This window comes from Sardina pilchardus, chromosome 6 (genome assembly GCF_963854185.1).
Source record: "Sardina pilchardus chromosome 6, fSarPil1.1, whole genome shotgun sequence".
Taxonomy (NCBI): Eukaryota; Metazoa; Chordata; class Actinopteri; order Clupeiformes; family Clupeidae; genus Sardina; species Sardina pilchardus.
The window spans coordinates 29,920,783-29,947,994 of NC_084999.1; the positions used below are offsets into that span (position 1 = coordinate 29,920,783).

The 27,212-nt window shown below is 41.3% G+C and overlaps 4 protein-coding genes across 6 annotated transcripts in view; 1 reads left to right on the forward strand and 3 right to left on the reverse strand.

The window, feature by feature from the left end:
• Positions 1 to 6,116: 6,116 nt before the first annotated feature.
• pnrc2 (proline-rich nuclear receptor coactivator 2) lies at positions 6,117 to 10,771 on the forward strand. The gene is made up of 3 exons (XM_062539343.1): positions 6,117 to 6,304; positions 6,893 to 7,114; positions 7,596 to 10,771. Exon 3 carries the CDS (start codon positions 7,614 to 7,616, stop codon positions 8,094 to 8,096), a length of 483 nt encoding a protein of 160 aa, XP_062395327.1. The 5' UTR covers positions 6,117 to 6,304; positions 6,893 to 7,114; positions 7,596 to 7,613; the 3' UTR covers positions 8,097 to 10,771.
• Positions 10,772 to 12,673: 1,902 nt separating this feature from the next.
• srsf10a (serine and arginine rich splicing factor 10a) lies at positions 12,674 to 19,805 on the reverse strand. Of its 3 annotated transcripts, XM_062539345.1 has the most exons (6): positions 19,647 to 19,804; positions 18,278 to 18,382; positions 17,169 to 17,272; positions 16,605 to 16,776; positions 16,320 to 16,370; positions 12,674 to 13,756 (listed from the first exon to the last, which is right to left on the reverse strand). In XM_062539345.1, the coding sequence occupies exons 1-6, from the start codon at positions 19,709 to 19,711 to the stop codon at positions 13,462 to 13,464; spliced, it is 792 nt and encodes a 263-aa protein (XP_062395329.1). In that variant the 5' UTR covers positions 19,712 to 19,804; the 3' UTR covers positions 12,674 to 13,461. The 3 variants fall into 3 exon arrangements, with proteins under 3 accessions (XP_062395329.1, XP_062395330.1, XP_062395331.1); XM_062539346.1 differs by lacking the exon at positions 16,320 to 16,370 and having other exon boundaries at positions 19,647 to 19,805; XM_062539347.1 differs by lacking the exon at positions 18,278 to 18,382 and having other exon boundaries at positions 17,169 to 18,070; positions 19,647 to 19,798.
• Positions 19,806 to 20,158: 353 nt separating this feature from the next.
• Positions 20,159 to 21,980, reverse strand: fabp10a (fatty acid binding protein 10a, liver basic). Its single transcript, XM_062539348.1, has 4 exons — positions 21,818 to 21,980; positions 20,697 to 20,869; positions 20,355 to 20,444; positions 20,159 to 20,268 (listed from the first exon to the last, which is right to left on the reverse strand). The coding sequence occupies exons 1-4, from the start codon at positions 21,882 to 21,884 to the stop codon at positions 20,218 to 20,220; spliced, it is 381 nt and encodes a 126-aa protein (XP_062395332.1). The 5' UTR covers positions 21,885 to 21,980; the 3' UTR covers positions 20,159 to 20,217.
• A 1,595-nt stretch (positions 21,981 to 23,575) lies between these two features.
• The window catches only part of myom3 (myomesin 3), a 45,480-nt gene continuing 41,843 nt past the window's right edge, over positions 23,576 to 27,212 (reverse strand). The window contains exons 29-37 of the mRNA XM_062539349.1: positions 26,722 to 26,832; positions 26,238 to 26,325; positions 26,079 to 26,117; positions 25,520 to 25,625; positions 24,975 to 25,138; positions 24,786 to 24,822; positions 24,548 to 24,570; positions 24,369 to 24,424; positions 23,576 to 23,987 (exon numbers count right to left, since the gene is read on the reverse strand). Of these exons, the coding sequence (XP_062395333.1) occupies positions 23,721 to 23,987; positions 24,369 to 24,424; positions 24,548 to 24,570; positions 24,786 to 24,822; positions 24,975 to 25,138; positions 25,520 to 25,625; positions 26,079 to 26,117; positions 26,238 to 26,325; positions 26,722 to 26,832 (891 nt within the window). The 3' untranslated portion in view covers positions 23,576 to 23,720. The remainder of the gene's footprint in view (positions 23,988 to 24,368; positions 24,425 to 24,547; positions 24,571 to 24,785; positions 24,823 to 24,974; positions 25,139 to 25,519; positions 25,626 to 26,078; positions 26,118 to 26,237; positions 26,326 to 26,721; positions 26,833 to 27,212) is intronic.

Below are 27,212 nucleotides of genomic sequence, written 5' to 3' on the forward strand. Positions count from 1 at the left end.
CTCTGGCTTTAGAAAGAGCAGCTTCCAAACAATTCACAGAATTTCTTGATCCTAACCAATCAACTGAAACAGTTCTGTCTGTGACTTAAAATCTGCCAGAGCAGCAACTCAGCCCTCAGTTCTCATCTTGCTTGATTAGCTGATTTTGACAGACAGTCAACCACCACATTCTACTTTGTACTCTCAAGCATGGGCAGGCGGTCGTTGGACATGGGGGGCGCTGTCCCCCCACTTCTTGGACCATGAGATAACAACAAGTGCATCACACAAATGTCTCCAATTAGGCCTCTTTGTCATAAATTGTGTTAAATGAGCACTCCACCATGCGAAAAGGCATTATAAAACTATGCAGCCCATTTGATTCCAAATTGCAAGTGGCTATAAAACAACTGCCTAGCAAGCGTCTTCATGGCCAACTGTTGCAATTCCTTCAATTGTGTTTTATCGCGGGAGCACCGCCTCATGTGATGTGTTTAGGGATTAAATATCAAAAATTGTATAAGGGTCATTCCACGCCAAATCAACCAGAGCCCACGCACTTGCGTCTCAAAAAAGTCTGAAAAAAATACCATGTGTGCCTATGTTACCCAGGAGACACTCTGTAAAATGTTTTTGTGCTAAGATCAATACTTTTCAAGTAACAGCCAGTTTTACAGGGGGAGGGGGGTGTCAAATTTGTTCTACCTCTTTTTTTTGTCAAAGTTCACAAGCTCATTGCTCAAGAACTAGAATCTGTAGGAGGCTCAAATTTTGCAGGCTGGTGCATAAATAGGAATAGTATGCAGTGAAATCACCACGAGTAGTCTGGATGATCCTGCATGGTCATAGCAGTCCCTCAAAGTTGATCAAAATGTTATTGGAGTTCTTGGCTGGGCTCTGTTTAGGCTTACAGAAGACATATCTTCACTCAACATAGGCTCTTGATTTTTTTTCTCTTATTGAGATCAGTAGAAACACTCTCCGAAAAAGCAATGAAGAGAAAAGAAAATCCATCAGGGACTGAACAGCAGACCTCACAAGTTTGAAAAATAATTTTGGATCTCATATTCAGAGCACCCTAACACCTTGTGGGAATATACAAAGATTTTTTTTATATTTTTTTTGCTAATCTGCATTACCTTTTTAAAAACACCAATTTGACTTGTCTTATGCGAATCTTTCTTTTTCATTTTCCACCCTAAACATGGACAAAATGCACCATTGAGATCAATATGTTTTGTCCCCACCCGGCAATTTCAGTGATTCAGTGATTTTAGTGGCACCTAGTGGTTACTCTATACAAAACAAATCTCTCAATAGATCTCTATGGTGCATTTTGCCCTTGTTCAGGGTGGGAAATGAAAAAGAAAGATTTGCATAAGACAAGTCAAAATGGTGTTTTTAAAAAGAAGAGGTAATGCAGATTATAGAAAAAAATATTAAAAAAATCTTTGTATATTCCCACAAGGTGTTAGGGTGCTCTGAATATGAGATCCAAATTTATTTTTCAAACTTGTGAGGTCTGCTGTTCAGTCCCTGATGGATTTTCTTTTCTCTTCATTGCTTTTTCGGAGAGTGTTTCTACTTATCTCAATAAGAAAAAAAAACCAAGAGTCTATGTTGAGTAAAAATGTGTCTTCTGAAGGCCTAAACAGAACCCAGCCAAAAACTCCAATAAAATTTTGATCAACTTTGAGGGACTGCTATGACCATGCAAGATCATCCAGACTACTCGTGGTGATTTTACTGCATACTATTCCTATTTATGCACCAGTCTGCAAAATGTGAGCCTCCTACAGATTCTAGTTCTTGAGCAATGAGCTTGTGAACTTTGACAAAAAAAAGAGGCAGAACAAATTTGACACCCCCCTCCCCCTGTAAAACTGGCTGTTACTTGAAAAGTGTTGATCTTAGCACAAAAACATTTTACAGAGTGTCTCCTGGGTAACATAGGCACACATGGTATTTTTTTCAGATTTGTTTGAGACGCAAGTGCGTGGGCTCTGGTTGATTTGGCGTGGAATGACCCATAAGGCATTGATCCTTGGGGATCAATAACGTGTCTATCTATCTATCCATCTATCTATCTAGGCCTAATAAGTGATAGGCTATTAACCATAAGCAATGAGCCAATGGTGAACCTGCACACTAAGCAAACGTCCCACAGCTACCCACACCATATTGAATGTTGACGTACGAGTGTGACGGTTTTTGCAATGACATAATTAAAATAGTGCCCCCCCCACTTTAATCCCCACTACACTTTCAAGCAAGGCACTCCTCTGGTCTGAATCCTACCTGGCCATTTGTTCAGTGTGTCATCATGGCTTGGACACATGTCCGCAGCTAATTGACTTGCCACAGGGTACCTTAAAGCTCAGTTCTTTTTGCTGTTTTCACGACCCCATTGGGCCCAATCATCCACTGATATGGCTTCTCATGATGCACAAATGTATCTGTCTTCCCTTAGCCACCCGCATCATATTTAAGTCACCACTTGCAAAGTGATTGCTGGGTTTGCGCCCTCTTACTTGAGAGCTCTCATAAAGGCTTACGTTACCCCTCGGCCGCTGTGCTCCTGGAACGCTGTCTGGCACTGTCGCCATGGCAATCCAAAGATTTTTCATCTGTGGTGGAATGTTCTGCCAAATTACATCCGTCTCTATCTTCAATAAACTCTTGAAGACAACTCTTTCAAGAATACCTTATCTCCTAGCGCATATGACAAACTCACACACCTAATATGCATTTACCACACACTTCCCCCAATTCCCTCCTCCCTCTCTACCTCCTCTTCTACCACCTCTCCTCCTACATACTTTGACTAGAACTTAAAAGAGAAATCCGGCAAGTTTTCACATACTGTAGATCTCCATTTCTCAGTCACTGAGTACTGTTGATACAAAACACTGAAAACTGAAAACAATAGTTTTGACCTAGTTGCTATAGGCCTACAACTAGCAGCTAACGCAGCCAGACAGCTACCACACTATACACTCTGTGGGCATAGGCTACGGGGCTCACAGACATGCCCCCAGAGAGTGGCGCTGTAGTTGCCTGGCTGCATTAACTACTGGTTGTAGTAGCTCGAGCTTGGTAAAACCGATTGTTTTTGTTGTTTTTGTTTTTTCGTACCTACAATTTTCAACTTGACAACCACCCTGGAACTTTGACTAACTGAAAAAATAGGTTGTCAGCTGCTTGTACCCAAACATAATAAGTTCCCCCAACAAAATTCTTAACAGACGCCCTTTTCAGAATCGGCCCTCTGCGAGTACAGGTTTGTGTGGCCTGTAGGTTCCACATGGTTTGTGTGGCCTGTAGTTCCACATGGTTTGTGTGGCCTGCTGTAGGCTTACAATGTCCACCATGTGAATAAGGTTCAACCAGAGAATGTCTACAATAAGGCGAATATAATGAGGTTTAGCACTTGGCTGCTGAACACCCAGAGGATCGAAGAAATTACGAAGAGTTTGTGGGCCATACATACAGATCCATGTATCAATGTTGCTGCCTGTCGCAAAGCCTGTGTCAATTAAGCCTAAAAAATGTATGTTTTACTTGTACAGTATAGTAAGTTTACTAGACCCTCTAGACACAATACTACAATATGCTAGCCTAAGTCCCAAACAGTTGGGACTAAATGTTCTGTTTACAACTGTTTAGGCTGGATAAAGTTCTATACTTTTATATGTTTGGTAAACATTAAACATAAGGCATTGTCTGCTTGAAAATGCTGAGAAACAGACCCTTTGTATAGACCTAAGATTGTCATTCATTTCTGAAAACAAAAACTTGCTTACACTATGTCTTTATAATGTGCATAAACAAACCTCATGGGTCTTTAAATATCAGACCAACTTAATGTGGTGACTTATAGTTCACGTCTTCAGGTATGATCTATACCTAAAAAATGTTCTTTGAAGTCCTTGGGATTTTGGCCATTTAATTTAGTCTGTGTATTGATCCTTCAACGCTCTCTGCAAGGAGGTCAAATATGGATTGCCTCCTTGCTTGTGCATGACTGAAGGGAGCTGTCCTTGCAACCCATTTTCCAAACATAGTTCCCTTGAGCCTATGGGAAACAACCCTGGGAGCCTATCAGGAGGTGTGTGTGTGTGTGTGTGTGTGTGTGGGTGCGTACTCTCAATCCATATAAGGATCTAGGACATTTTGATAAGCAAAAGATTATGTCACCTCATTTCAGCCAAGCCAGGCATAATAATCTATGGACCTATGAATGCACCTGTGACTTTTGTACCTGAAAAGTAACAGGTGCAAAACAAGTGCAATATTTTAAACTTTGTACCCTATGAACATTTTATAGGCCGAAACCTTCATCTTGATAGCCTTTCATTTAAATGCCTGAACTCAAATGATCACAATGAGACTTTCTTGTGTATGTGACAGTAGTGAGAGTTTGGATGCAAATATTCTGTGGGTGCAAAGGTTACTGGCAAATATGATTTTCAAAAGAAACCAATCCCCTAACTTCAGCAGCCAGCCCACTGCAGGTTAGTGCTGGATACTGCATCTACTGAAAAAAAAAAACAAAAGTTTAATTGCGTTGCACAATGTTCCTTTAGTTTAGCTAGACTAGGCTAAATACATTTTAGAACGATTTCTAAGAGGCAACTGATATCATCTACAAAACAATGTTCACATATGGCCATGTCAAGAAGAGATACACAGCTGTGGTTCCAACTAGCTGCCTAGGCAAAGCACCGTGCTTGTGGTGGGCTGCACCAGCCCACAAAATGCAGAAAAAAGCTTTGCACAGCATTGCCAACTAAACAAAAGCATGCTAAGCCTTTTAACAGTGTGCTGTTATTGCCATAAGGTTTTTGCTTGCCTTTCAGTGCAATTAGTTCTCAATTTAAACTTCTTACAACCACTTCCACCCTCTTAATTGACAGTGAGATTATTGCTTTTTATAAGTAATATGTCTGCATATAAGGCTTTACTGAGTCAAGTTATTCTAGAGTCATAGGCCTACCTGCAAATCTCCATATACCTTCTCTTTCTTTAAACAATCAAAGGGGGGAAAATGACACTCAGTCATGATTTTTTAATATAGGCTATGTCAGCCTATAAACTTAAAAAAAAAAAAAAATCAGACTAAACCCAGAACTGTCCAACTTTACATTTTTTTAAAAGACAAAGACCCATCTACTAGTCTGTGACACATTTGAAGATCTGTCGATGGGGGAGGAGATTTGGTCATTTGGTATTGGGCCACTCCTCAGCAGGAAACCATTTGCCCAGACTTGTTAAGGTGTGAGTGTTAAGTCACTTTTTATTGACGTGTAGGCTAGGCTGTAGCCTGAGGGAGATGCCATAAACTCTCTAAACAGGAACTTGCCTTTGTTTCAATGCTCACATGATGTTTGGTTTGATTCCAGTAATGCATTCATAGCCGAAACCGGCTTCGTTATTTTGTAGCCATACAAGAAGTCTACCAGCATATGCTTCAGCAATGTTGGGGAGAATGTCCTGAGACTAGGAAGGCCTTAAACATCAACACAGAGAGAGAGAGAGAGAGAGAGAGAGAGAGAGAGAGAGAGAGAGAGAGAGAGAGAGAGAGAGAGAGAGAGAGAGAAGGATAGTGGCAAAAAAAATGTCACATATCAAAATTTTAAAAAGTCTTTAAACAACTTAATCCACCTATGCCATAGAAGAAATGGCACGGCTGTCAGTAGGCCTATTGAAATCTGTGTCATAATTTGGTGTCTAGTTCAGTCTAACTTTAGTCATCTGTCAGTGTAGCTACCACTGACCATTTGTGTTGTTCAAACTTGATCTAACTTTGGGATTTTGCTATTTGAATTTATTTGTTATATAACATATTTAGAAAACTCTTATGTAATCAGACTTATCACTTGTTATCACTTGAACTCGTAGTAGACCGAACGTTACACTAAAGGAGGAGGTATTTCAATTTCTGGAATTTCCTTGCACCAGAGAAAGAGGAACGGAAAAATGCCCCTTCCCCCCACAAATGTGACGTCAACACTTAGGCAGCTGGCAACAGGCGTTGTTCCGTTTCTTTCTCTTCCCTGATTGGTCTATCACTGCCTGTACTGTTGAATGATTGGTTCAAAACGAACAAGAGCGAGCTACATAGGTTTGATTAGGATGCCATTTTGTTGCAATTCAGACGGAGACGGAGAAGGAAGTGTAGGAGACGAACCATCTCGCTGCAAATCGTTCGTGGGTTTCCAACTTGTTGACATAACGTTAACATTTTCTTCGCCCAGAGCAGTTAAGCAGTGGGTCATAAACTTTTTTGACGAAAGGCTTTAACCATCAAAGCCTGAGGAAGTCGGTAAGATTCCTTTTCGCCGTTCTTAGTTTCATGGTTTCATTCGATGTTATGGACGCCATGTTGAGTTGAGTTCTTTGTTTTGGTCCGTAGCCAGAAAAAGGAGACTGATTCCATATACACTTTAGAGAAACTCTTTGGCTTGTTCCTAAGTACACTGTTATCTGTGCTGTATAACAAATTAGTATCCTTTCATGTTATGATTGTCCGTTTCTGTCGAACATCTATTGTTTTCTTGCGTAGCAGCCATCGGTGCAGTCGTCGAATCCGATTAACGTTAGCGCGTAGCTAAACCTTTTACGTAATCGCAGCAAAACAATTTACATGAAGGCTGTTCTCTTGTTTTAAAACATACATTTTTCTACTTGATAGTATTTTTTTGCCATTTGCATGTTTGAACCGTTGGTTTCCTGATCTCATTGGGTTGGTCATTCGAAAAAGCTCAAGGATTGTTACCGTGAAGGGCTGACGTCAACTGTTGACAACATTTAAGTTTTACTTTGGTGCGATTTTCTTGTCTGCACTATAGCGACTCATTTTCAATCAGCTGGGGAACAGTCATTGACAACCAATTATCGTTATTTCTTGCAGTTTGCCGACTTCTGAGAGCACCGTGCGCCGAGGTGAATTGATGTTCAGCTCGGTAACACGACAGAACACCGCTCATTGGCACATGAAAACGTCAGATCTTGCTGGACATAAATGTGCAGCGAGAAGTAGATTTAGTACTACTTCGAGGACCTGGAGCCCGGTTGGTGAAGAGAAGTTAAGAAGCGAAATTATCCACGTACTCAATTTTTTGACAACAAAGAGGTAAGGCTGAACTAGCAAACAAGAACGAGTGGGGGATGGTAGACGGGGCTGTTCCGTGACGCGACTGGCTGGTTTGCACGTAGCCTAGATGTTTCTTTGTTGTCGACCGACTGCAGAATCGGAGACTACATTATAAGGTTCAATAGGGCAGTGTTACTTGCACATATGTCCGAGTAAGCCTGTTTTTTTTATTAGTCTTTAGTAGATTGTGCTTCCAGTCTTTGCACGATACAGATAACATGTTGTTTTTTTTCAGTTGATTTTATCTCCATGTCGTCTCAGCGTTTCGTGTCAAGGGCAACATTCAGTGCCTTAGAGATCGACGTTAATAATAACATTTCTCACAGAAAATGACAACACTGTAGAAATAAATAATAATTTATTTCAATAATGTTGTTGTTTTGTTTGAAAACAAAACTGTTTGAATTATTTGCTACATGCCCTTGATTAAATGTTGCTTCCCCCCCACATCAAATTTCAGGTGACACACAGTGTGAAAATGGGAGGTGGCGAGAGATACAACATTCCAGTTGCCCACCCGGAGCGCCCTGTGCCTAAGAAGAACCACCAGCTCGGCCGGGGCAAGCAAAGGAGCCGTGATCAGAATGGTGTGCCTATGGTTACACCTACCGGATCCCCAGGCGGGCCCCACCACCATGGCCACCGCAGGGTGGAGAAGGGCACTGGCTATCCCTGGTCTCCCGAAACGCGGCAGGCCGCGTCGGCAGAGAAGAAGAAGAATGCCACTGTCCGATTTGCCACCACCCACAACCAGAACTTGGAGGGCGCAATGTCCCACCTGAACTCTTTGCTGGCGTTTCAGTGCAACCAGAACTACGCCGGGCCCAAGTTCAGTGAGCCACCCTCCCCCAGTGTTCTGCCCAAGCCCCCTAGCCACTGGATGTCCCTTCCCATGGGCCCCTGTGACGGGCGTGAGATGATGGCCTTCCAGCTGAAGAGCCTCCTCAAGGTTCAGGCTTAGGTGGACACCCCCCAACTCCCACTCAGATACCAATCTTGGGGTTCCATTTGGCTCCCGTATCTCTCTTGCAACACAGCAGCACTGTAATGCATTTTTAGACCTATTTTTAGATCCGAGGTATTGCAGGATGAGTGGCAGTTCTACAGATTTGCCTTTGTGAGCGGTCACTTGCCCTTTTAATTTTTTTTAAAGCTAGCCCAAACTGAGGTATTACAGCGTTGCAGTCTTACAAGAGAGGGCTCGGAATACTTGAATGGGACCCGTTTTTGTGATGAACGATGAACTGGATATCCTTCTTTGTTTGCTCTGTTCTTTTGTTTTGTTCTTTTTACGTTGGCCGTTAGATGTTTTCATTCTTCTCAATCATTTCCCCCCCTCCTTCCTTTTTGGGAAGCCTAGTGCACAAACGATCACTCCTTACAGTCCATCTCCATGGAAGTCCGCTTCCCTTCCCATGCTTTCCCCCCACCCTCTAGCTTGTTAGTTGAACTTGAGGCGTTTGCTTTTGGTCTCTTTGTTACAGACCTCTTGGTGCTAAAGCACATCAGCGTTTTTAGTTTCATTCTAGTGAAGCACCCCAATTTCTGCATTTTCATTTCATCTCTTGCTGATGCTGGGAAGTTAAAGCCACTTGGTTCTGCAGGGAGACGTGAGCTCAGTGCGTGTGGAGAGATGCAGCTTTAGTCAGTGCAAGTCACATGTGAACACAGCCTCAAAGCAACTTTAAAGATGAGACAGTGGCACAGCGACCTTGTACTGTGCCAACAACTCCTGTATTTTACTGTTTTGTTTTTTCTGTATTGTACAGCGCTGTGCGCTCTGCACTACAGGAGTTGGAACTGTACAAGGTCTGCAACAGCTTACACGGTAGCCAATTTTCTTTTGTGTCCATTTCTCGTGTTGCGGTAATTGCGTGCCGTAGTAGTTCTCTCATTCTTATTTTGGGTAAACCAAAGCAGTTACATTAATTCCAACTTTGTTTTTTCCCCTCCCCTCCCCCCTCTGCAAAATGGGTGTGGTCACAAGTGCCATATAGGCCACAACCTGGCGGCTCACCTTGGGAACTGCTCTGCTCCCGTGTCCTTCCTTTATTGAAATGCAATCAGTGTGGTTACCTCCTAGCTTATCCTGCTCCAGCAGCTTCTGAGCCTCCACGGCAGGCCACGCGGAAGAGGGCTGTGGTATCAGTTGTATTGATTCCACTGCCCTGTTGGCTTTTTCCCCCCCTTTTCTTTTCTTTTTTTGTTTTACCCTTTCTTTAGTGGAGGCTTTGAAGCTGAAACGGTGGCGCAGGGAAAGTTGGTGGGTGGGTAGAGCGCAGAACCTGGCACAAGAGGGCTTGAGCCGAAGGGTTTGGGTTATGTTTACATATAGAGTACTAAAGGTCACACTGGTGACTGGCGAGCAATATCCCAAGGCATTACACACTGCCCCATCTCTTACAAAAATGATGTTGCACTGCTGTTGTATACTGTGTCTTAGAAGTTACAGGCCCAGACTGCCTATAGCAGTGGGTACGAAATCTGCTGTCTCTTAAAGTGTGTGTGTGTGTGTGTGTGTGTGTGTGAGTGAGTGAAAGGGTGAGTGAGTGTGTGTGTGTGTCTGCGTGTGTGTGAGCATGCGTTTTCGTGAGGCAAACTTTTGGATGAGGTCATCCATCTCTTTGCAGAACGGGAAAAGTTTAATGGCCATCTTAAAGATGACAAAACGAAGCAATTAGACATCGTAATATGTTATAGTGAAAGAGCCATGTAAATAATGAAATGTATAAAACTGTAGCATATGTACATTTATGCAGGATCATTTTAACCTGCTGATAAAGTATTTTTTAGTAATAACACTGAATGTAAGGGTCACGTAAAGGCCGTGACTCAGTTTAAGAAATGCTGAAGAATATTTTTGTTAAAAAAAAAGTAAAAAGAAAATACTTGCCTATAGCACGTGTCAACACCCCTGCACTGCCATGTTGCCAGTGATCTTGCACATGTTTTTATTTCTTTTTTAATTTTCTATAATGAACAGTGTAGGGAGAATGATGAGCTTTAAGTTTAAGCCTTGTTAAAAAAAATTGACCTTTGAAAGGGATTGTTACATGTATGTTTTCTTTTCTTTTTTTCCCCTTTCCTCCTTCCTGATTAAGTTCCATGATTTAAGCCATTTAGTTGAATATCATTGCTAACTGTCAATTTCAAGCCACAATTGTGTAGGCTTTGAAATGTATCAAAATTGTTGCTATGATCTAATGACATTTCCACCATATGCCTTGTTTTCTCAATCAATGTGTATGACTGAACAGAGCTGGATATCAGCCATTCTTCCGCTGGCTGGTAACTATCTCTGCCCCCCCCCCCCCCCCCCCCCTTTTTTTTTGTCTTGGTTTGAAATGTATATTTTTATACTTTGGCCTTTGAGCCCCTATCCTAAAACCTTGTTCATACATGTAATAATCTCTTTATTCCAAATTGACCACTACAACCGTGTCCTGTTACCAATTGGCTTTGAATTTTGTCCCACTTTGTCATGTCACCATATGAGTTAAATTGCCCAACCGAATTTGATCTAAAAAAATACACCAAAAAAAAAAACCTAAATAAATGAAAGCACTATTTTAAATTTGGTTAAATTTGAAAAAAAAAAGAAAAGTTTAATAAAACCCTTTCCCTTTCCCCCCTAAACTGTTGTCTGTGTGTTTCATGGTTGCTGTTAACATGTGCAACACTTTCTTTGCTACCAGTAGGCAAAGGTTCTAGGCAATAACACTACATTTACTGTACAGCTTCACACATTAGCTTTAACTGACCAAACCCTCATAATGCATTTGGATTTGCAAGCAGATTAGTGACTTAATGCTTTCTTTTACAATTTCTTGGGTGATCTGGTAATTATTCTCGATGACTATCTGCAAAGTTAAGCTCCTTTAACAGCTTTCTTTACTGGGGAAGGTTCTCCAAAAGCACAGAAAGGATAAAGCGTTGGAGATGCCCATTCCGTTACTTAAATTAAAATGTCACATCCTCTATTGAAAACATGAGTAAACCTCCTTCGGGAGATGTGCCTGGTTTAGTTGGAATGCGGTTACGAGGGCAACAGCTTTTACAATCTTTCCAAAAAAGTAAAGTCAAAATAAATGCAATTCTATTCTAACCTGCAAATCATAAACCCTATATTTAACATACACACAACAACACAATAGTGTAACAATGAGTTGTTGAGAAGGAAATTGGTTGAAAAAAAAAACCTTATTTACAGGATAATTCTCTGCTTTGCCTGCCTCAGTAGCCTACATCTTAAATGACACAGGCCATTTCTGTATCATGTCTACATAATGGGTTCTTTACATGGTAGTGTTAAACAGCAGTTGCAGATGGAACATCAGACTGTTCACGGACAGTGGTTATCGTTACAGAAACCAATGTTTTTGATGCAGTAACATTTGAGGCCCCAAAGATCATTGGTTAATGCCTTTCGCTTGCATTAGTACATAATATTTTATGTACTAGGCCAGTTGATGAATTCCCCAAATTCTTTGCCATTTCATGTTGAGGAGCATTAGTCTTATTCTGTATTCGTTGTTCATGGCGTTATACATAGGCTACCTTTGAATCTTCCTCTGAGACTGCCTAGTCTGGGATGCTTTTTTTTATTTATTTTTTTTAAATACCCAGTCATGGTCATGGTCAGCTAGTTTTGACATGTGTGGCTCCCCTTCAGGATTTCACAACTTCCCCAGGCTTCTTTTGTCCCAATCCCAGCTTTTTTCAGAAGTGTTGCCAGCATCAAATGTACACGTGTTGTAAAGTAGAAGTCCTAAACCAACTCTTTGTGGAACACTGATGAATGTGAATTCTGACTTTTTTTGTGCTAGGATCTGCACTTATTACATTATTTGAAGGACTATTCAAAATATGGTCATTAAGGCACTGTGAGATTTTTAACACCTTGTATGCATAGGAAACCTTTTTTTTTTTTTAAGAAAAGAAAAGAGTTCAAAACTTTAAACAGTCTGGCTAGCTCAGCTGGGGAACAATATTGAATCAACCAACCAAATACCGCAAGGGCAGGGTTCCCACTCTAAGTCAAATGTAACATTACATGACTTTTCCCTGACAAAAAAAAAACTGAATTACCATGATCTACTACACAATGAATAGTACAATATACCGACCAATGATTTAAGAGCAGCCACGTCGCATTCAATAAGTTTCACCTTATTGGAGCGAATAATCACACCAATTCTGCTCTGAAATGTATTTTGGCAAGTACATTTTGTTACTTGACTTTCCATGTCTGGAATAGACACTCTTACAATAGGGCTACCTGCCTACAAAAACAACCAATCCTTACCTATAACACAAAACAGTAGTACTGCATTGTCATACCCACAATAAGGGAAAGAAAACATTTCACTAAACCCAAATACTTGCATCATTATTTCCAAATATGTTGTAACATATACAGGTTCAATTTTGTTCTTTCCTAAACTAACTATTTTTGTACGGGCACTACATCCACACCAAATCTGCAGTTGCAATCTCCTTTTGTATGTGCTGTCCATGTTAAATGGCAAGACCACCAAATCAGATTTAGAAAAAAAAATCTCTTTATTGACATATGAAACAAAGTAAGAAACATAGATGGAACAAACTTCACTCTAGTACAACTTTCCCAAAAATATATATCGTTCCTGACAGGTCAACACATGGTACAAGTAGGCATAACAAAATTAAAGTGACAAAAAAAAAGAAAAAAAAAAAGAAAAAAAGACAGCATCAGGTTTTTAAATGCGATCTCAAGCTTGACATGCTTTGCAAAATGAGGAAGAGCCAATATCTATGATGTGTAGATTAGAACTATGTACCTTACAAAACCTTACAAAGAATCAACCACCAAATGGCCACATCATAATGTTACTGGCTTCAGCACAAACTTTAGTTTCCATTTATAATACAAAAGACTAACCCAGACTTTAATGTTTTCTGTAGACCTGGAAGAAAAAGGGTTTCTTAGCTTTTAAGATTTTACTCAGATTTTCTTAATGTACCAAATGTTGCAATCTCTGATTAATCACAGAGACAATTAAAATCTTCTTTTTAAAAAAAAAGAAAGAAAGGAAAATGTCAGGACACTGTTTCAATGTTATGACGCTGTTTCAAAATGTGTCAAAATATAATGTCTCTTTTTGCAAACCTGTTTTCTCATAAGTCGTAAACTCATGAGCTTGTTTTAACTAAAGATGTATAGTGCCTAGCATCACTCCATACAGTATCTGAATATTATACATGTAATACGTGATATCGGTTGTAAGAAAATGGTCAAATGGAGGTGTCCCGGGTGGGATGGGGGTGGGAAGAGATGCCGGGGTGTCTTAGTGTCCCCCAGATTTGCGTCCAGCCCAGGAACGGGAACGGGATCTGGAGCGAGACACGGAGCGCGAACAGGAACGGGACGGCGAGCGCACATGGGACTCCTTCTGAGAGTCGCGGGATCCAGAGGTCGGGCGGAAGTCGTCCACGGCAGGGCTTGGGGACTTGGAGGGCGAGTGGGAGCGGCGGCCCTTAGCCTTGAACCTGTCGGCGGAAGGCGAGTGGGACGGCGAACGGCTGCGAGAGGCAGGGCCCCCGCGGTGTGCCCGGTGGTGCTCGCGCTGGGGGGGCCTGTACCTGTGGACAGCCAATCAGAAGGCAATACTGAATGAGAACAAGAGAGTTACAAAATACACATGCTGAAGCAACAAGGAAACGTTTAAGAATTTACGTAGAATCTAAACAGAGTGGGGAAAACAACCGTAAGCTTGTTTTTTCTTTTTGTGTGTGTTAGCATTTCAACATTCAGTTTAAAAAAAACTTTATACGAAAATGAATGAGGTTCTAAATGGGGTGAGGTGTGAGTTTGTAAAAGGCATCTATATGACACGTTTGCTAGTGAAAATCCCCAGACTACGAAGTGTCTCTAAGCCAAATGAGTCACTAGGCAAGCAGACACTAATCACACCTAGCTTTACCAATCGAAGATTACACGTTTTCTCACGCAATTAACTTAATCAATTAACATACGCATTCCAAATTGGATAGCATACAGGGTTTCCCGCAGCGCTTTCCTGATAAGGCGGCCGCCTTAACAACACAGGGCTGCCGCCTTAACTAGCGTCTTCAATAAATAAATAAATAAATATTATGTATAGTGATATTCGCCGTATTACTCTGTCATGTTTTCTCCCTGTCATTCCAAACCGTAGCCGCTAGTCTCCCTTCTCTGTAGAACGCATAAAAAAACAAACTTTTTCAAATCGAGTTGGCCTATGCGCACAGGCGACGCGCTCATTCAGCATGAGTATTTAATATCAGGTTCCACTGCCACGCATATCTCAGAGTGACTGCAAACACAGCCTAAACCTAGCTAGATTTGACGACTCTCACAGGAATGGTTCTCCGTTGAATCTACCAAATGTGTGGGATGAGCGGCATAACACTTTTGAGCGCAAATCTTTTTTTTTTTTTTTTTATCACTCGTCTATGAATGCACAGCCCACTGCATCTTGTAATTTGTTGTGACAAACACTTGTGCCATCTAGCCTACAGCTAACAACAACTTGTGACGGCTATTCATTCACGTGTTGTAAAATTCTGAAATTGTCTGAGGTTTACACAGGCTAGTTTAAACTTTAAAATGTAGCCTCTTGTCTCCCATGCCAGTTTCATTCATCCCGACCGGGCGGGACGCACGTTTCCGTTTTGTAGAAATAATTCCTGAATGTTTTTGTTCAGAGCTGAACATGCAACTGTAGGCTATTTGACAGATGACAGATTTGGTTGCTAGTGACAAAATATTAGCGTTCAATGCGGTACGATCTCGCTAATTATGTTTTAAAAAGCATTAAAAACGTTCCTGCTCTCTTATGAGCAACAGGCACGCACAATATACAGCTTCAATCAAAGAATTGCAGCTTTAGGCTACTAAATCACAATTCATTAACTTTACCATACAGTCGCAATGTTACATTTTCATACAGTTTCATCTTTATTTCATGGTATATTCTAAAATATCCACCATTACAAATATTCTTGGTTTTAATAGAATATTATAATATTGACTGGCTTTAAAATATATCCTATGGTGCTATGCTGAGCAGTGCAAAGGTTTTGAAAGATACAAAAGGCCCTGTATTGGAGTTGTAAACTTACACTTTTAAGGTATAATATTGTCTAAATTGTGTTAATGATGTTTAATTGGTTGCTGATACAATTAAATCTGATACAATGAATGTGAAATCCAGGTATATTGCTGTCATTAGTGTCACAATTCAACATTTTCAACATTAAAGAAATGCTGACAGCCTACTAAATTTTTACTTCAGCTGACCTCCTTGTCTTAAAGCAAATCAGAAAAGAAGTGATTTAGACAAGTGTGTGCTAGACTGCTCTTGTAGCCAACAATCCCCTCTCTACCCTTTGGGAATTGAACTGTTATATGATCCTTGGTGATGTAAATTATGAAAACCTCTTTCTTTGGTTGGTCTTGATGCGGCCTTGACTCCTTTAAGACTCGGTCTCGACTCAGACTTGCTTCCTAAAAGACTCGGTCGTTGTCAAACCAACAGTCTCAACCCCCCCCCCCCCCATCGTAGGGCAGTGGCGGCGATGCGGCGGGGACGCTACGGCAACGCCCCCTTCCCCTGGACAGACACCACCTTAACTAACAAATTTTCTGGGGGAAACCCTGGCATAAATCCGGACTTGTATTCACAACGATTATTGAGGCTAAAAGTAGCTGGCAGATTAAGAGAAACTCTTAAAAAGAAGGGATTTAGTAGTAGTAGTAGTAGTAGTAGTAGTAGTAATTAGTAGAAGTAGTAGTAGTAATTCACAACTTTCATAAGATTTGACTTAATGAGACAGAAATAGGACAGAACAGCTAAACAGTACATCTATGGCTCACATTTTCTGTTAAAAGCTGCACTCCCCTCCCACCCTAGTGAACAGAGGGCCATTCAAACATCTGACACTCACAAAGAAAAAGGGTTGACAAGTCAACAGCTCAGTAGGATACAGAACTGACACCATGCTGTGAAGAGAGGTGTGAAACATCTGGCTACTCTGATGTTAAAGGTCTCCACAAGTCATCAGACCCTTTGACTCTAACATCCCATGATATAGGTGTGAGCCCTCAGAAGAGAGAGAGAGAGAGGTGTGTGTGTGTGTGTGAGAGTGTGTGTGTGTGGCCTACCGATCATTCTCATGGCTTCGGCTGCGCCTGCGCCTTCCATATGATCGTGAGCTGCAACAGGAAAAACACAGAGTGAAATCCCACTGAGGTTGATTACAAACACTCAGAGTGCTTAACAGGAAGAGAGTGGGAGAGGTAGATGGGGTGGAATAGGGAAATGATTGCTGCTTGGATTCAAACCCCTGAGCACTTGAAGCTTGGAAGCTGTAGCCTAGGCCTAGCTTAGGCTATGGCCTTTCGGACATGGAGACTGTGTGTGTGTGTGTGTGTGTGTGTTGTTCTTACTCTCTGGGGCTCTCTGAGCGGCGGGGCCTGCGCTCGTACGAAGGGCTTCGAGAGCGGCGACGCTCGTAGCTGCGGCTGCGGGAGCGCCTACGCCTGCCGTCGCGATCATGGTCGTCATAGCGCGAGAAGCTGCGCGGAGAGTGCCGCTCCTTTGTCTTCATCTGGCCTGGGGCTGCAGGGAGATGACGACGTTACACACAGGAGGACATTACATTTAGATTTAGCAGACGCTTTTTAACCAAAGCCACTTACAATATTAATTACATTACAAGGGCCCTTGTCATCGGAGCAACTCTGGGTTGAGTGCCTTGCTCAAGGACACAACGGTGGAAGCCAGGAACTGAACCCACAACTTTTCTGGCTACTAACCACCATCCCATATATTACATCCCCATGCATGCAAACAGGTTGTGTGACCCAAATCAATGGTAGTGCTATTGTAAACAAGGAGAATGTGCTCAACAGAACATTCTCTGCTATGAAAACATTTCATAATGTTATTGAAACACATTTGGACAAATTTCTGCTCCATAACCCTGGCTTTATATTTTTGCAAAGACTCACTTTTGCGATCTCCTTGGGCAAACTGGATCTCAATCTGGCGGCCACACACCCACTTGCGGTCCAGGTTGTGCAGAGCATCTTCGGCGTCGCGCACGTCTTCAAACTTGCTGCTGGGGTTAAGGTTTTGCATTGGGACAAAAGGAGTGGTGTAGTGCTAATAGAGAATAATGGGGTTCAGGGTGGGGGGGAGGGACTACCATCTTGACGAAAAGCATTTCAGCTTTACTGCTATTAATTTACATGGCAGTCAGTGGCAGACGCACAAGAAAGGGTATAGTGACATGCTAGATAGAGTCATCACTACACAAGCAAAACAAAATACCACTGGAGGCTTATAAAAGCGATGACAGGGTGTTAAGGCTTATGCATAAATATATATATATTTCTCTGACTTGTTTTGTGATGTTCAAACAGCTACAAGATAAAATCAGCCTTTTTTTGATTTGTATAAATGGTAAATCAAAATTAAAAAAGGGAAATGTGAATATTTAAAAGGGAAACAGTTTTTGTTTGATGTAAATGCATTCGCTCTAGCTTGGGTAGGATACAAAATTAAGACTTGTTACCTTTTATATGCTTGACCTTTGACCTTCAGCTTGACCTTTATGCTGTTTACGTGCTTCCCAGAGGACCTTGGGAGGGGGCTTGAATTTCCTGCTTGACTTTCTCCCCATAATTTCTGTTCTTTTCTCTTTGGCACATATCGAAGCCTTGACGCCCACTCTGGTCCCCTTTTTGTTCCTCTTTGAATCTTCAAGCTTTAACTTTTCTCTTTCATCTTTTCCCTTCTACTTCTTGACGCCTGAATCCTTACGGTCTCTTTGGGGCTTGAATCTACTCTACACCGGTCTTTACACGATCTTTGTTGGGAGGGTGTCCAGAACTGTATGTCTTTACATTTTCTGAGGCAACAACAGAAGAAATTGCAGTTAGGAGCCATTGCCAAAATGTAATGCAAATATAATGATGTTAACATTCCCTTTTCACCCACAATGGTCATTCATGATGCGGTATACGGGTCTTACATGGTACAATATAAAGGGCAATCCACCTTTTCATGCAAAATTCAGGAATCACACTGAGAAGGTATCAGAGGCTACAAAGGATATTGAATGTATGCAAATCCTCTTGCCCGACGAGTGTGGAAGTCAACAGGAATGTAGACATCTACAATAGGCCCATACCGACCAAACTCACGACGCAAATCCTCTGGCCTAAAGTACCGTGAAATAACAGGACATTCACTCAACTGGCTAAAACATAAAAAACCCTTAAGGCAGTTTCTGTAAAAGTGGTCTTATGAGATGGACCCCAACAACCTGTAAACATGTTAGATTTCACAGAAATCACGTCACTCACACATAGGGTAAGAATTGTAAATAAACAAACACAGAGACACTTCAACTAGGAGTATGTTTAGAAGTCGGAAGGGTCTGAATTCTTTCTCCGCAAAAATGTATTAAACCAAGCTCGTATTACACGGATAGGCGCAAGCTAGGTTTCTAAGTTGTGCGCAAATGATTAATTTGATACGCGGTAAAGATACTATACATTATACAATATTCGGGGATGACATCTAGGTCAGACTAAATTAGACAAAAAGTTATCAAACCCCGCCCACCCCTACAAGTGTCTACGCGATCGAAATGCCAATGCTGGTTCTATTTTAGGACGCTTGTGTGCCACTTTGCCAAATACAGGCACAACGGTACTTGCGACTGATTTTTGTCAAGACCTATCGTAAGTAAACATGAGTAGGTAGATTAATATAGCCGCATCGTACTTGATGCAAGTGCAATAATAACAACAACATCTTAAAACTAAATGTTCCCCACTTCCATTCCAGGGTTGCCATGGAACTCAAAACAGTTAATGTTTTAGTGTAAAATGTTAACCTTTTGGATTAGCCAACATGGCTTGAAACGGAAGACCAGCACATAATAGCCAGAGGAAATATCCGACAATAATGTTAACTGGACAAAGTTAATAATACTTGTGCTCCCAAACTGAGCTAATTTTCAAAAACACAAATTTTACGGTTGTGTAGCAATGCACGTTGACCAAACTAAACAAACCGTAGCTAGACTATGTCATTAGCAAGCTAGCAGCTATAGCTAGCTAACGTAGCTTTTCTAGCTAACGTTAGGCAAGCTATCTCTAGTTTCACTATACCGTTACGATTTCCGCAGTAATCGGATCACTGTATATAAACATAAGCTAAATGTAAGTATTCTTATCGAAATAATACAATTGGGAGATGTAATAGTTAGCGTGAGTATCTGACTTCGCAACGACATCGACGTGTGGAAATTATTCACTTAACGTTAACGTCTGACTTGTTTCTGTTTTAGCTGCTAGCTAATATGGAGGCCCCCAACGCTGAGCCAGTCTGCACTCTGCACAGGTGTGCAAGCTAACATTATCGAAACTATCGTCTCAGTTCGGTACATTTGGCTTAATCATATTGCAAGGTCTTACCTGGATTCGTCAGAAATGTTCCTGATGAAGAGAGATGTATTTGGTGGCCTTAGGTATCTGGCCATTGTTAATATTCTTTAATCCTCACAAATTCAGGAAAGCAGGGACAAGCACCTAGCACACGTCGCCACCGTCAATTGTGCCCTCGACGCATGCGCAAACAGAGTGCATCCACCACGTCACTAGATCATATCAAAACCAAAGTCCTTTCAGGCAAAACCCAAACCACGCCTCTTGCCTGACGTGCTTTGGAGCCAACAAGGCTATTTTTGGTTTTTGGTTTATGTCGTTATCATTTTAAGTTTATGTAATTAACTTGCATTAGTTCTCTAGAGAAATAATGTCAAGAGGGAGAAACACACTTGCGCACGGACTTCTAGGCTCATGTTTTGTTAATTGTGTGAGAAATCTGGAAGAAGTAGGCCTAGGCCCAGAGCTAAAATATAAGAACATCTGTTTTTTTTCATATGGATTTTTTATTTGATTTTTTAATGAATAAATACAAAGGTCACTTTTGTGTCATATGCCAAAGTTTATTTAAATATCATCCTGAAAAGTCCTCCGAAAATTCTCATACTTTCTTGCTCTTCCTGACCATGGTTACTCCTCCTACTGTCATGTTCTGCAGAGGAAACAAAGTGATGGAGTTAACAAATGATGGCAATAAGTGTTTGACTGAATTAGATTAGTTTAAAAAGTGACACTGACCTCTACCATCTCTCCCCCAACAATTTCCTGATCATGAGAGAACTTCTCTGTCTTACAGACGAGTTTCCCTCCCTGCATCTGGACAGTGCACTGCCAACACACAGGTGAAAACAGAATTAAAAAGGGACAGTATATGAGGGAGCTAAATTGACATTCATTTCTTTTACAGATATTCAGTTACCAATTTGGTCTTAAAATGTACAAATAATATGCCATCAACATTATGCCAAGTAACATGATCACATCAAGTATCATACATTTATCAGGTCCTTTGTCTTTTCTGTTTTTGCTTTTTGCATCAAGTATCTGAATTCACTCCACCACATCTTAACAATACAATACCTTGATCTTCTTCCCATCCATGGTAGTGATATCGGCCTCTTTGCCAATGGTGAAGGAGTTGGTTACAGACTGGTGAGGGGTTTTTGAGGTGATGACAAAGTCGTTGCCAGCCTGCTTGATCTCAGTTATAGGTTTGATGTCCTTGGCCATTTTGATGACATCGTCGGGTAGAGCTAAATAGGGAGATAAACACTTAGAGGAGGCACTGAATATTTTCATCACCCAGTTCATTTGGAGCTCAAACCATTAGGTGTCACTGGTGTCACATAAAATAGAAGCAAGGATTGTGTGAGCAGAGGTGGTTGAAGTTGCTCAAGAATGTTTTGTATTATTCTGCACTGAATACTGTATGCACATGCCCTGCAAGTATATTTATAGCTGTTGTAACTCCGACTTTGTTAACACAGGGCATCTGAACACAAAACAGTTTTGTACAATTTTCTTCACAATTTGGGTGTTTTATTTAACTTTAGAACACATGTGTATTCCCGGTCAAAGATGACTGACCATTAGAAATTGTGAAAATGGTCATTGTATATTAGTTGATTCCAGGCACATATATATATTTATCAGATGGACTGTATCTGTACTTCTGTACGTTCACACACACACACACACACACACACACACACACACACACACACACACACACACACACACACGCACGCACGCACGCACGCACACACACACACACACACACACACACACACTTACACACACACACACACACACACACACACACACACACACACACACACACACACACACACACACACACCCTCACTCCCCCTCTCTGGCTCTATGCTAGCCCCCCTCTGGAGCCTTTCCTCATATCTTCCCCTTTCTGATTGAGTTCAGGTCAATGAGGCCTGATGGCCATAAATAGCAAATGATGTTCAAAACGTAATATCCAACAGAGCTTAAGTTGATACGAAGGTCGATCAAAATGACCTTTATCAAAGGTCTGATGATATATGTGTTACTATGGATTCATAACAAGTTATTATGCAGCGGTAGTTTTTGACTGCATGGGAACACAAAATTAATAAGCATAAAAGGAACACAACAGGAGGGTTAAACACATTCTGTAACCAAATGACAGTACTGTACTTAAGACTTACAGAGGGCTTTGAGGAAGTTCTCGTAGTTCTCCTGTGTGTACACTTGCCATGTTCCGTTGAAGGCCATATTGGATTGCGGTTAATTTCCCCCTTTGAGTTTTCCCTTCACCAAATGGGTCAGAGCCTGAGACAGCTGTGTGAAGCCCAACACAATGTGAAGACGAGCAGGCCAGTGGGCCCTACTTATACCAGCTGGGTGTACCTCTCAAAGTGCATCTAATCATTAACGCTTAAACTCTTTGGAGTGGCCTTTGTTTGAACAACCCAGAGTTCGCTTGCTCACCCCCCTCTGCACAGCTCCGATTCCCAGCGCAATAAAGGAACTCTGAAGTTCATTAAATTATTCATCTATAATTAATACGTCTAATCATTCAAACAAGTTTACATATAGGATCTATTCCTGAGACCTGAGGATTTGCATGCATACACTTGAAACATGATCCATAAGCATCACAAAGCTCACAAAAGAATAGGTGACATGAAAATCTGATGGTTGTGTGCACGTGCAGCAGTAACTGCAGTGCAGAGGGACTCCACACATTCACCCATTGATGTTTATTCAAGAGCTTAAATTGTTGTAGTGTGGTCTTTTTTTTGCTTATTTATTCATTCTTTTTCTCCCACAAGGCAACATTTCATGCAAGGGAAATGTAACCCCAAACTTGAGGCTATGCCTGGGAAATCAATGGTTAAAATGACCACACATGGGTGAATGACACAGAGGACTGTTTGCTTACTATTTGCACAAAATACATAGGATTGCATAATGAATACATCAAGTATGCCTTAAGCATTATGAAATGCTGTAATATCAGCTGTAATATCCTAAAGTAGAGACAGGGTGAGAGTTTAATGTAGATCTATTTTGAAATGACTTTCTTCACACAGTTTAAGAGAAGATGATGAATGACTATGTGTCTCTTGGCCTACAGCACAGAATGTCCTCCACACATGATTACATTTGTGGCCAATTTCACAGGCTGCTGTGCATACATTATGGTGACTTAGAGACATGTGTAGTGTCAGATATCCTGTGTAATGGTCTATAATATATGACTAACATGAAAAGCATAATGAAATATCAATCGTGGAGTAATTGGATTTCTGAATGAGGGCAATAGTTATGGTAAGCATGTGGGTTTCTTTTTCATCATTGTATGTTTTGGACATACAGTCTACGGCAGTGGTTCTCAAACTGTGGCACGGGTACCAGTGGTGGTATGCAGACTTTCTGTTGTGGTAGCCTACTCAGTCTCCAAGATGTTTATTTATTTATTTATTTTTCATGAAGATTTAAAATAAACACTTCAAATTATATATATATAAAAAAATGAAACAAATATTACATTTAGACTAGTTTTTTTTTATCTTTCTTGAAAAACGAATCAAAACAGTATGTACAATGAAAAATATATTTAAATAGGACTATGCTACCGTATTTCAATGCCGGTCATAATGGGGGTACTTGAAGAGTCAATTGTTCTCTGAGGTGGTACTCATTGTAAAAAGTTTGAGAATCACTGGTCTACGGTATGCTGCCAGTCGTGCTCACACCTCCCGGTGTCAGCGAGACCAGAGGCTGTTTTACATACACAATTGTATCTAATGTATTTGAATTCAGCAGAATTTGTACTGGTGGGTTCTGCTTTGTACTTTGATCCTTCAGAATACGTTTGTTTGTCAAAAGGTAATAGAAAAGCACATTCTCTCTCATTTTTGTTCTTATTGGGATGGAGAAAAACAAATAATATGTATATATTTTTTGTAATTATTATTTTTATTTGGGTGTTGCTGTCAAAAACCAATGCACCGTAACACAAACAAGCAATAATGTAAGAGGTGCATCTGTTTCCTAATGATTTTTTTTCATGAAAGCTACTATGAAGATGCCAAAGAGCAGACACTACAGCTCCACTGCATCAGAGCGAGGCTTTTCCCCGTGCTTATAAACACTCACGGTCACATTAACCGTTTCAGTGCCATACTGGTTGCGTACAAAGATGCTATAGTTGCCAGAGTCTTCCATAGTGACTTTGTTGATGGTGAGGGTGGAGCACTTGTGCTCCTTAGCGACGTGGAACTGGTCTCTGGTGACTACTTCTCTGTCGTTCTTCAGCCAGAACATCTCTGGCGCTGGTTCCCCGTCAGCAAAGCAGGTGAGGCACAGGGACTGTTATAGTGGATAGATAGATAAGAAGAGATAAATCACGATTGAGATCACCGTAAAAACACTGCGGAAATGTGAACAATAGTATTATAATCTTTTGTCTTCTGCAGAACTGTAAAGAGTTTATAAAATAATGGTTCATATTACAAATATAAATATATTTATATAAATAATGCCTTGTGTTCTGGAAGTGTCCTTGAGTCCCATGTAGTCAAGGTCGATTTTCAAAGAAAGAATTTCACAGCAAATGTATTGTACATGGCCAGCTTCGACTCATTTTTATGCTATAAATGGATGTAATCCATTTCACACTTGAACTTCTCATTCCAAGAACTGCAAGTCTCACACAGACATGAAATGGTTCATTAAATTTCCACATCGCACCTTTTCCTCCTTGATGGCCACCACATCAGGCAGGCCCTTGGTTACTCGAGCTCGGTCTGCGGGGAGGCGAATTAAGAAGGATTACATTAGACATCTGCAGTGCTCCCACTTAGCTGCTTCGCAGCGCAGATTATATAAGAGCAGGAATGACTGCATATATTACATAAACTGGGACTTACTTCGCTCGGCCACCGCAACTTGCCTGAAGAGAGGAATGAATCACACAATTAATACCCATTCCGCTAAACAGCACATTGGCATGGCATGGCACTCCAGCAAAAAAATCAAACAAGGATAGCGTCATCTAATAAGGACATGCAGTAAAATACTTGAAATCACACACAGGCAGGCATACATCAGACACACTAGTCAACAGGACTACCAATGTGAACATGCAAAGCATGGAAGCTAGCTTACTTCAGTCTCTGGTATTCCAACATGGCATCATCAAATGCTTCAAAAAGAGAAACAGAGAGAGAGAGAGAGAGATCAAGTGTGTGTTTCAAAATGTGATTGCCTATAATGGCCATCATATTTATAGTCATCTGCCCAGTCATTTTCAAATGGGATATTAACCATAGCTTATGCCATGCTGAGGCTCATTACCTTGGCCAGACAGGTCCAGTGACCGTTTGTGAGTGTCCACACCATCGAACATCTCCAGAAAGTACTTCCCCTTATCGCTCTCAGTAGGTTGGAAGATCTCGATCCACAGCTTCAGCATGCTGCTTCCAGGCTTTGTCCTCTCCTCCAGATCAATCCTCCTCTCCCTGAGGCCGACGACAACACAACATGCTGTTCAAGATGGTATAAGCAGAGTAGCCGGCCGCACACTCTGATCTTTTGATGACCGACGTTTCGGCAGACAGCCTTTATCAAGGTTCAGAAAAGGCTGTGTACCGAAACATCGGCCATTAAAAAATGTAAAATAATTAGAAAATTCACATTCATATTCACATATAAAAAGATGTGCTTAATGCCTTAGTGATACAGTGATATTGTTAAGACGCACAAGTAGATCTCATTGAGAAATGCCACAGCAGGACAGTGTTGGACAGGGAAGGCTGGCAACAGATTGATCGTCGTGTCACGTTTTGCCTGTCAACACTCAAGGCTTTGAATCGTAGAGATGCCTGAATGGGTGTACTCACTTGAAGTGCCAGCTGGTCTTCAGGTAGCTCAGGTAATACTTCAGGGAACAGTAGAGCTTGAAGCCTTCGGCAGTGCACTGGATCCTCATTGGACTAGCAGACAGGGCTGCACAACAGATAAGACATGAGAGGACACACACTCAAAGAAATACACCACACACACACACACACACCTCACACACACCCGTACACACACACACACACACACACACACACATACACACACACACACACAAACACAAACACATGCACGCACGCACGCACACTGACACACACACACACACACACACACACACACACACACACACACACACACACACACACACACACACACACACACACACACACACACATACACACAAACACACACACACACCCTCACCCACACACACAGACACACACACACACACATGCACGCACAAGAGCATAAGAGCCCTTGATGTAAGAGGAGGAGAAGGCCCCATCTGTTCCAGGCTGAACTCAAACATTGTCTACTCTCTTCTCTCTTCCAGACTGAATTAAATTCCCAAAGTGAAAAGGGGTGTACACACACACTCACCACAGGCTTTGCTCAGGTGCTGCATGAGCCGGTCGAACTCTGTCGATCACAAACACAAACGGCATTTGGAGTGGCAGCAGCTTTTGAGGTGACAGACTGAAGAATCAAGCAGGAAGCTTATTGATGAGTGGTCACTGACTGGTCAGTCACAAGACTCACCTTCATTCAACAGCTCCAGGACGCTCTCGTCCTCCCCTCTGCTGTCCGACACCACTACCTTGTACACGCCGGCCTCCCCCTTAGTCACCTGGTGGAGGAACGTGTCTTGGTCATCATCATAACATCAACTGAGAATCAACAAGGTCTAAGTATCATTTTACACCAAAGATCTTTTAGATTAATTTTATGTAAATGTTTCTTTTTTTTTTTTTATAATTATATTTATTTGATTTTATACGTGTAACAGAAATTGCTTATACCAGTACAGACATATTATCTTGTTAGACATATCAATATACAGTCCTACTAGGTATTCACATTCTGTTACTCACAGTTAAATGTTTATGTTTAAATGTTTCATATCACAAACTATGATTATGTGTGTGTGTGTGTGTGTGTTTGTGTGTGTGTGTGGGGGGGGTGCGTGTGTGTGTGTGTGTGTGTGTATACTGTATATGTGTGTGTGTGCAGCGACGCCACACACCTGAGGAATGGTCAGGGTGCTGACGCCTTGGCTCATGTCCGTGACCACCCCCTTCATCTCCACCCCGTCCTTGTACCACTTAATAGTGGTGTCCTTGTTCATGTTGGTCACCTGCACTCAAATGGTATACTTACACATTACCGTAATTTCACAACTGTTGGCCATGGCCTATACATTGATTTTTGCAAAATGTCTTCAGCTATGAGGTTAATGCATGGGGGCAGTTACAGTAATACGGTATCAATATGGTGTTGTTCTTTTATAGCATAAAACACTGTCCTGCAGCTTATACACAATGCGGTTAATACCTTTGCAAACTGAGTCTGTGTTGATGATATAAAAAAAGAATACAACCTCACACTGTATTACGTAATCACGTTTACACACAGACTCTGAAACTTTTGTTTGTCAGAAACGCTTTCAGAACAGGTTACATTTTCTGCAATTTTTGCATCCATTTAGTGTTAGTGAATAAGGTTTCTTTCCATCTC

Coding starts and splice junctions, on each gene's coding strand:
- pnrc2 (XM_062539343.1), top strand. CDS start 7,614: ATGGGAGGTGGCGAGAGATACAACATTCCAGTTGCCCACCCGGAGCGC.
- srsf10a (XM_062539345.1), bottom strand. CDS start 19,711: ATGGCCAGATACCTAAGGCCACCAAATACATCTCTCTTCATCAGGAAC. Junction 16,777..17,168: donor TGCCCAAGGAGATCGCAAAA/GTGAGTCTTTGC, acceptor ATCTCCCTGCAG/CCCCAGGCCAGATGAAGACA. Junction 13,757..16,319: donor CGAAGCCATGAGAATGATCG/GTAGGCCACACA, acceptor GGCTGTCCACAG/GTACAGGCCCCCCCAGCGCG.
- fabp10a (XM_062539348.1), bottom strand. CDS start 21,884: ATGGCCTTCAACGGAACATGGCAAGTGTACACACAGGAGAACTACGAG. Junction 20,445..20,696: donor TGGATGGGAAGAAGATCAAG/GTATTGTATTGT, acceptor GTGTGTTGGCAG/TGCACTGTCCAGATGCAGGG. Junction 20,269..20,354: donor TTGGGGGAGAGATGGTAGAG/GTCAGTGTCACT, acceptor TTTCCTCTGCAG/AACATGACAGTAGGAGGAGT.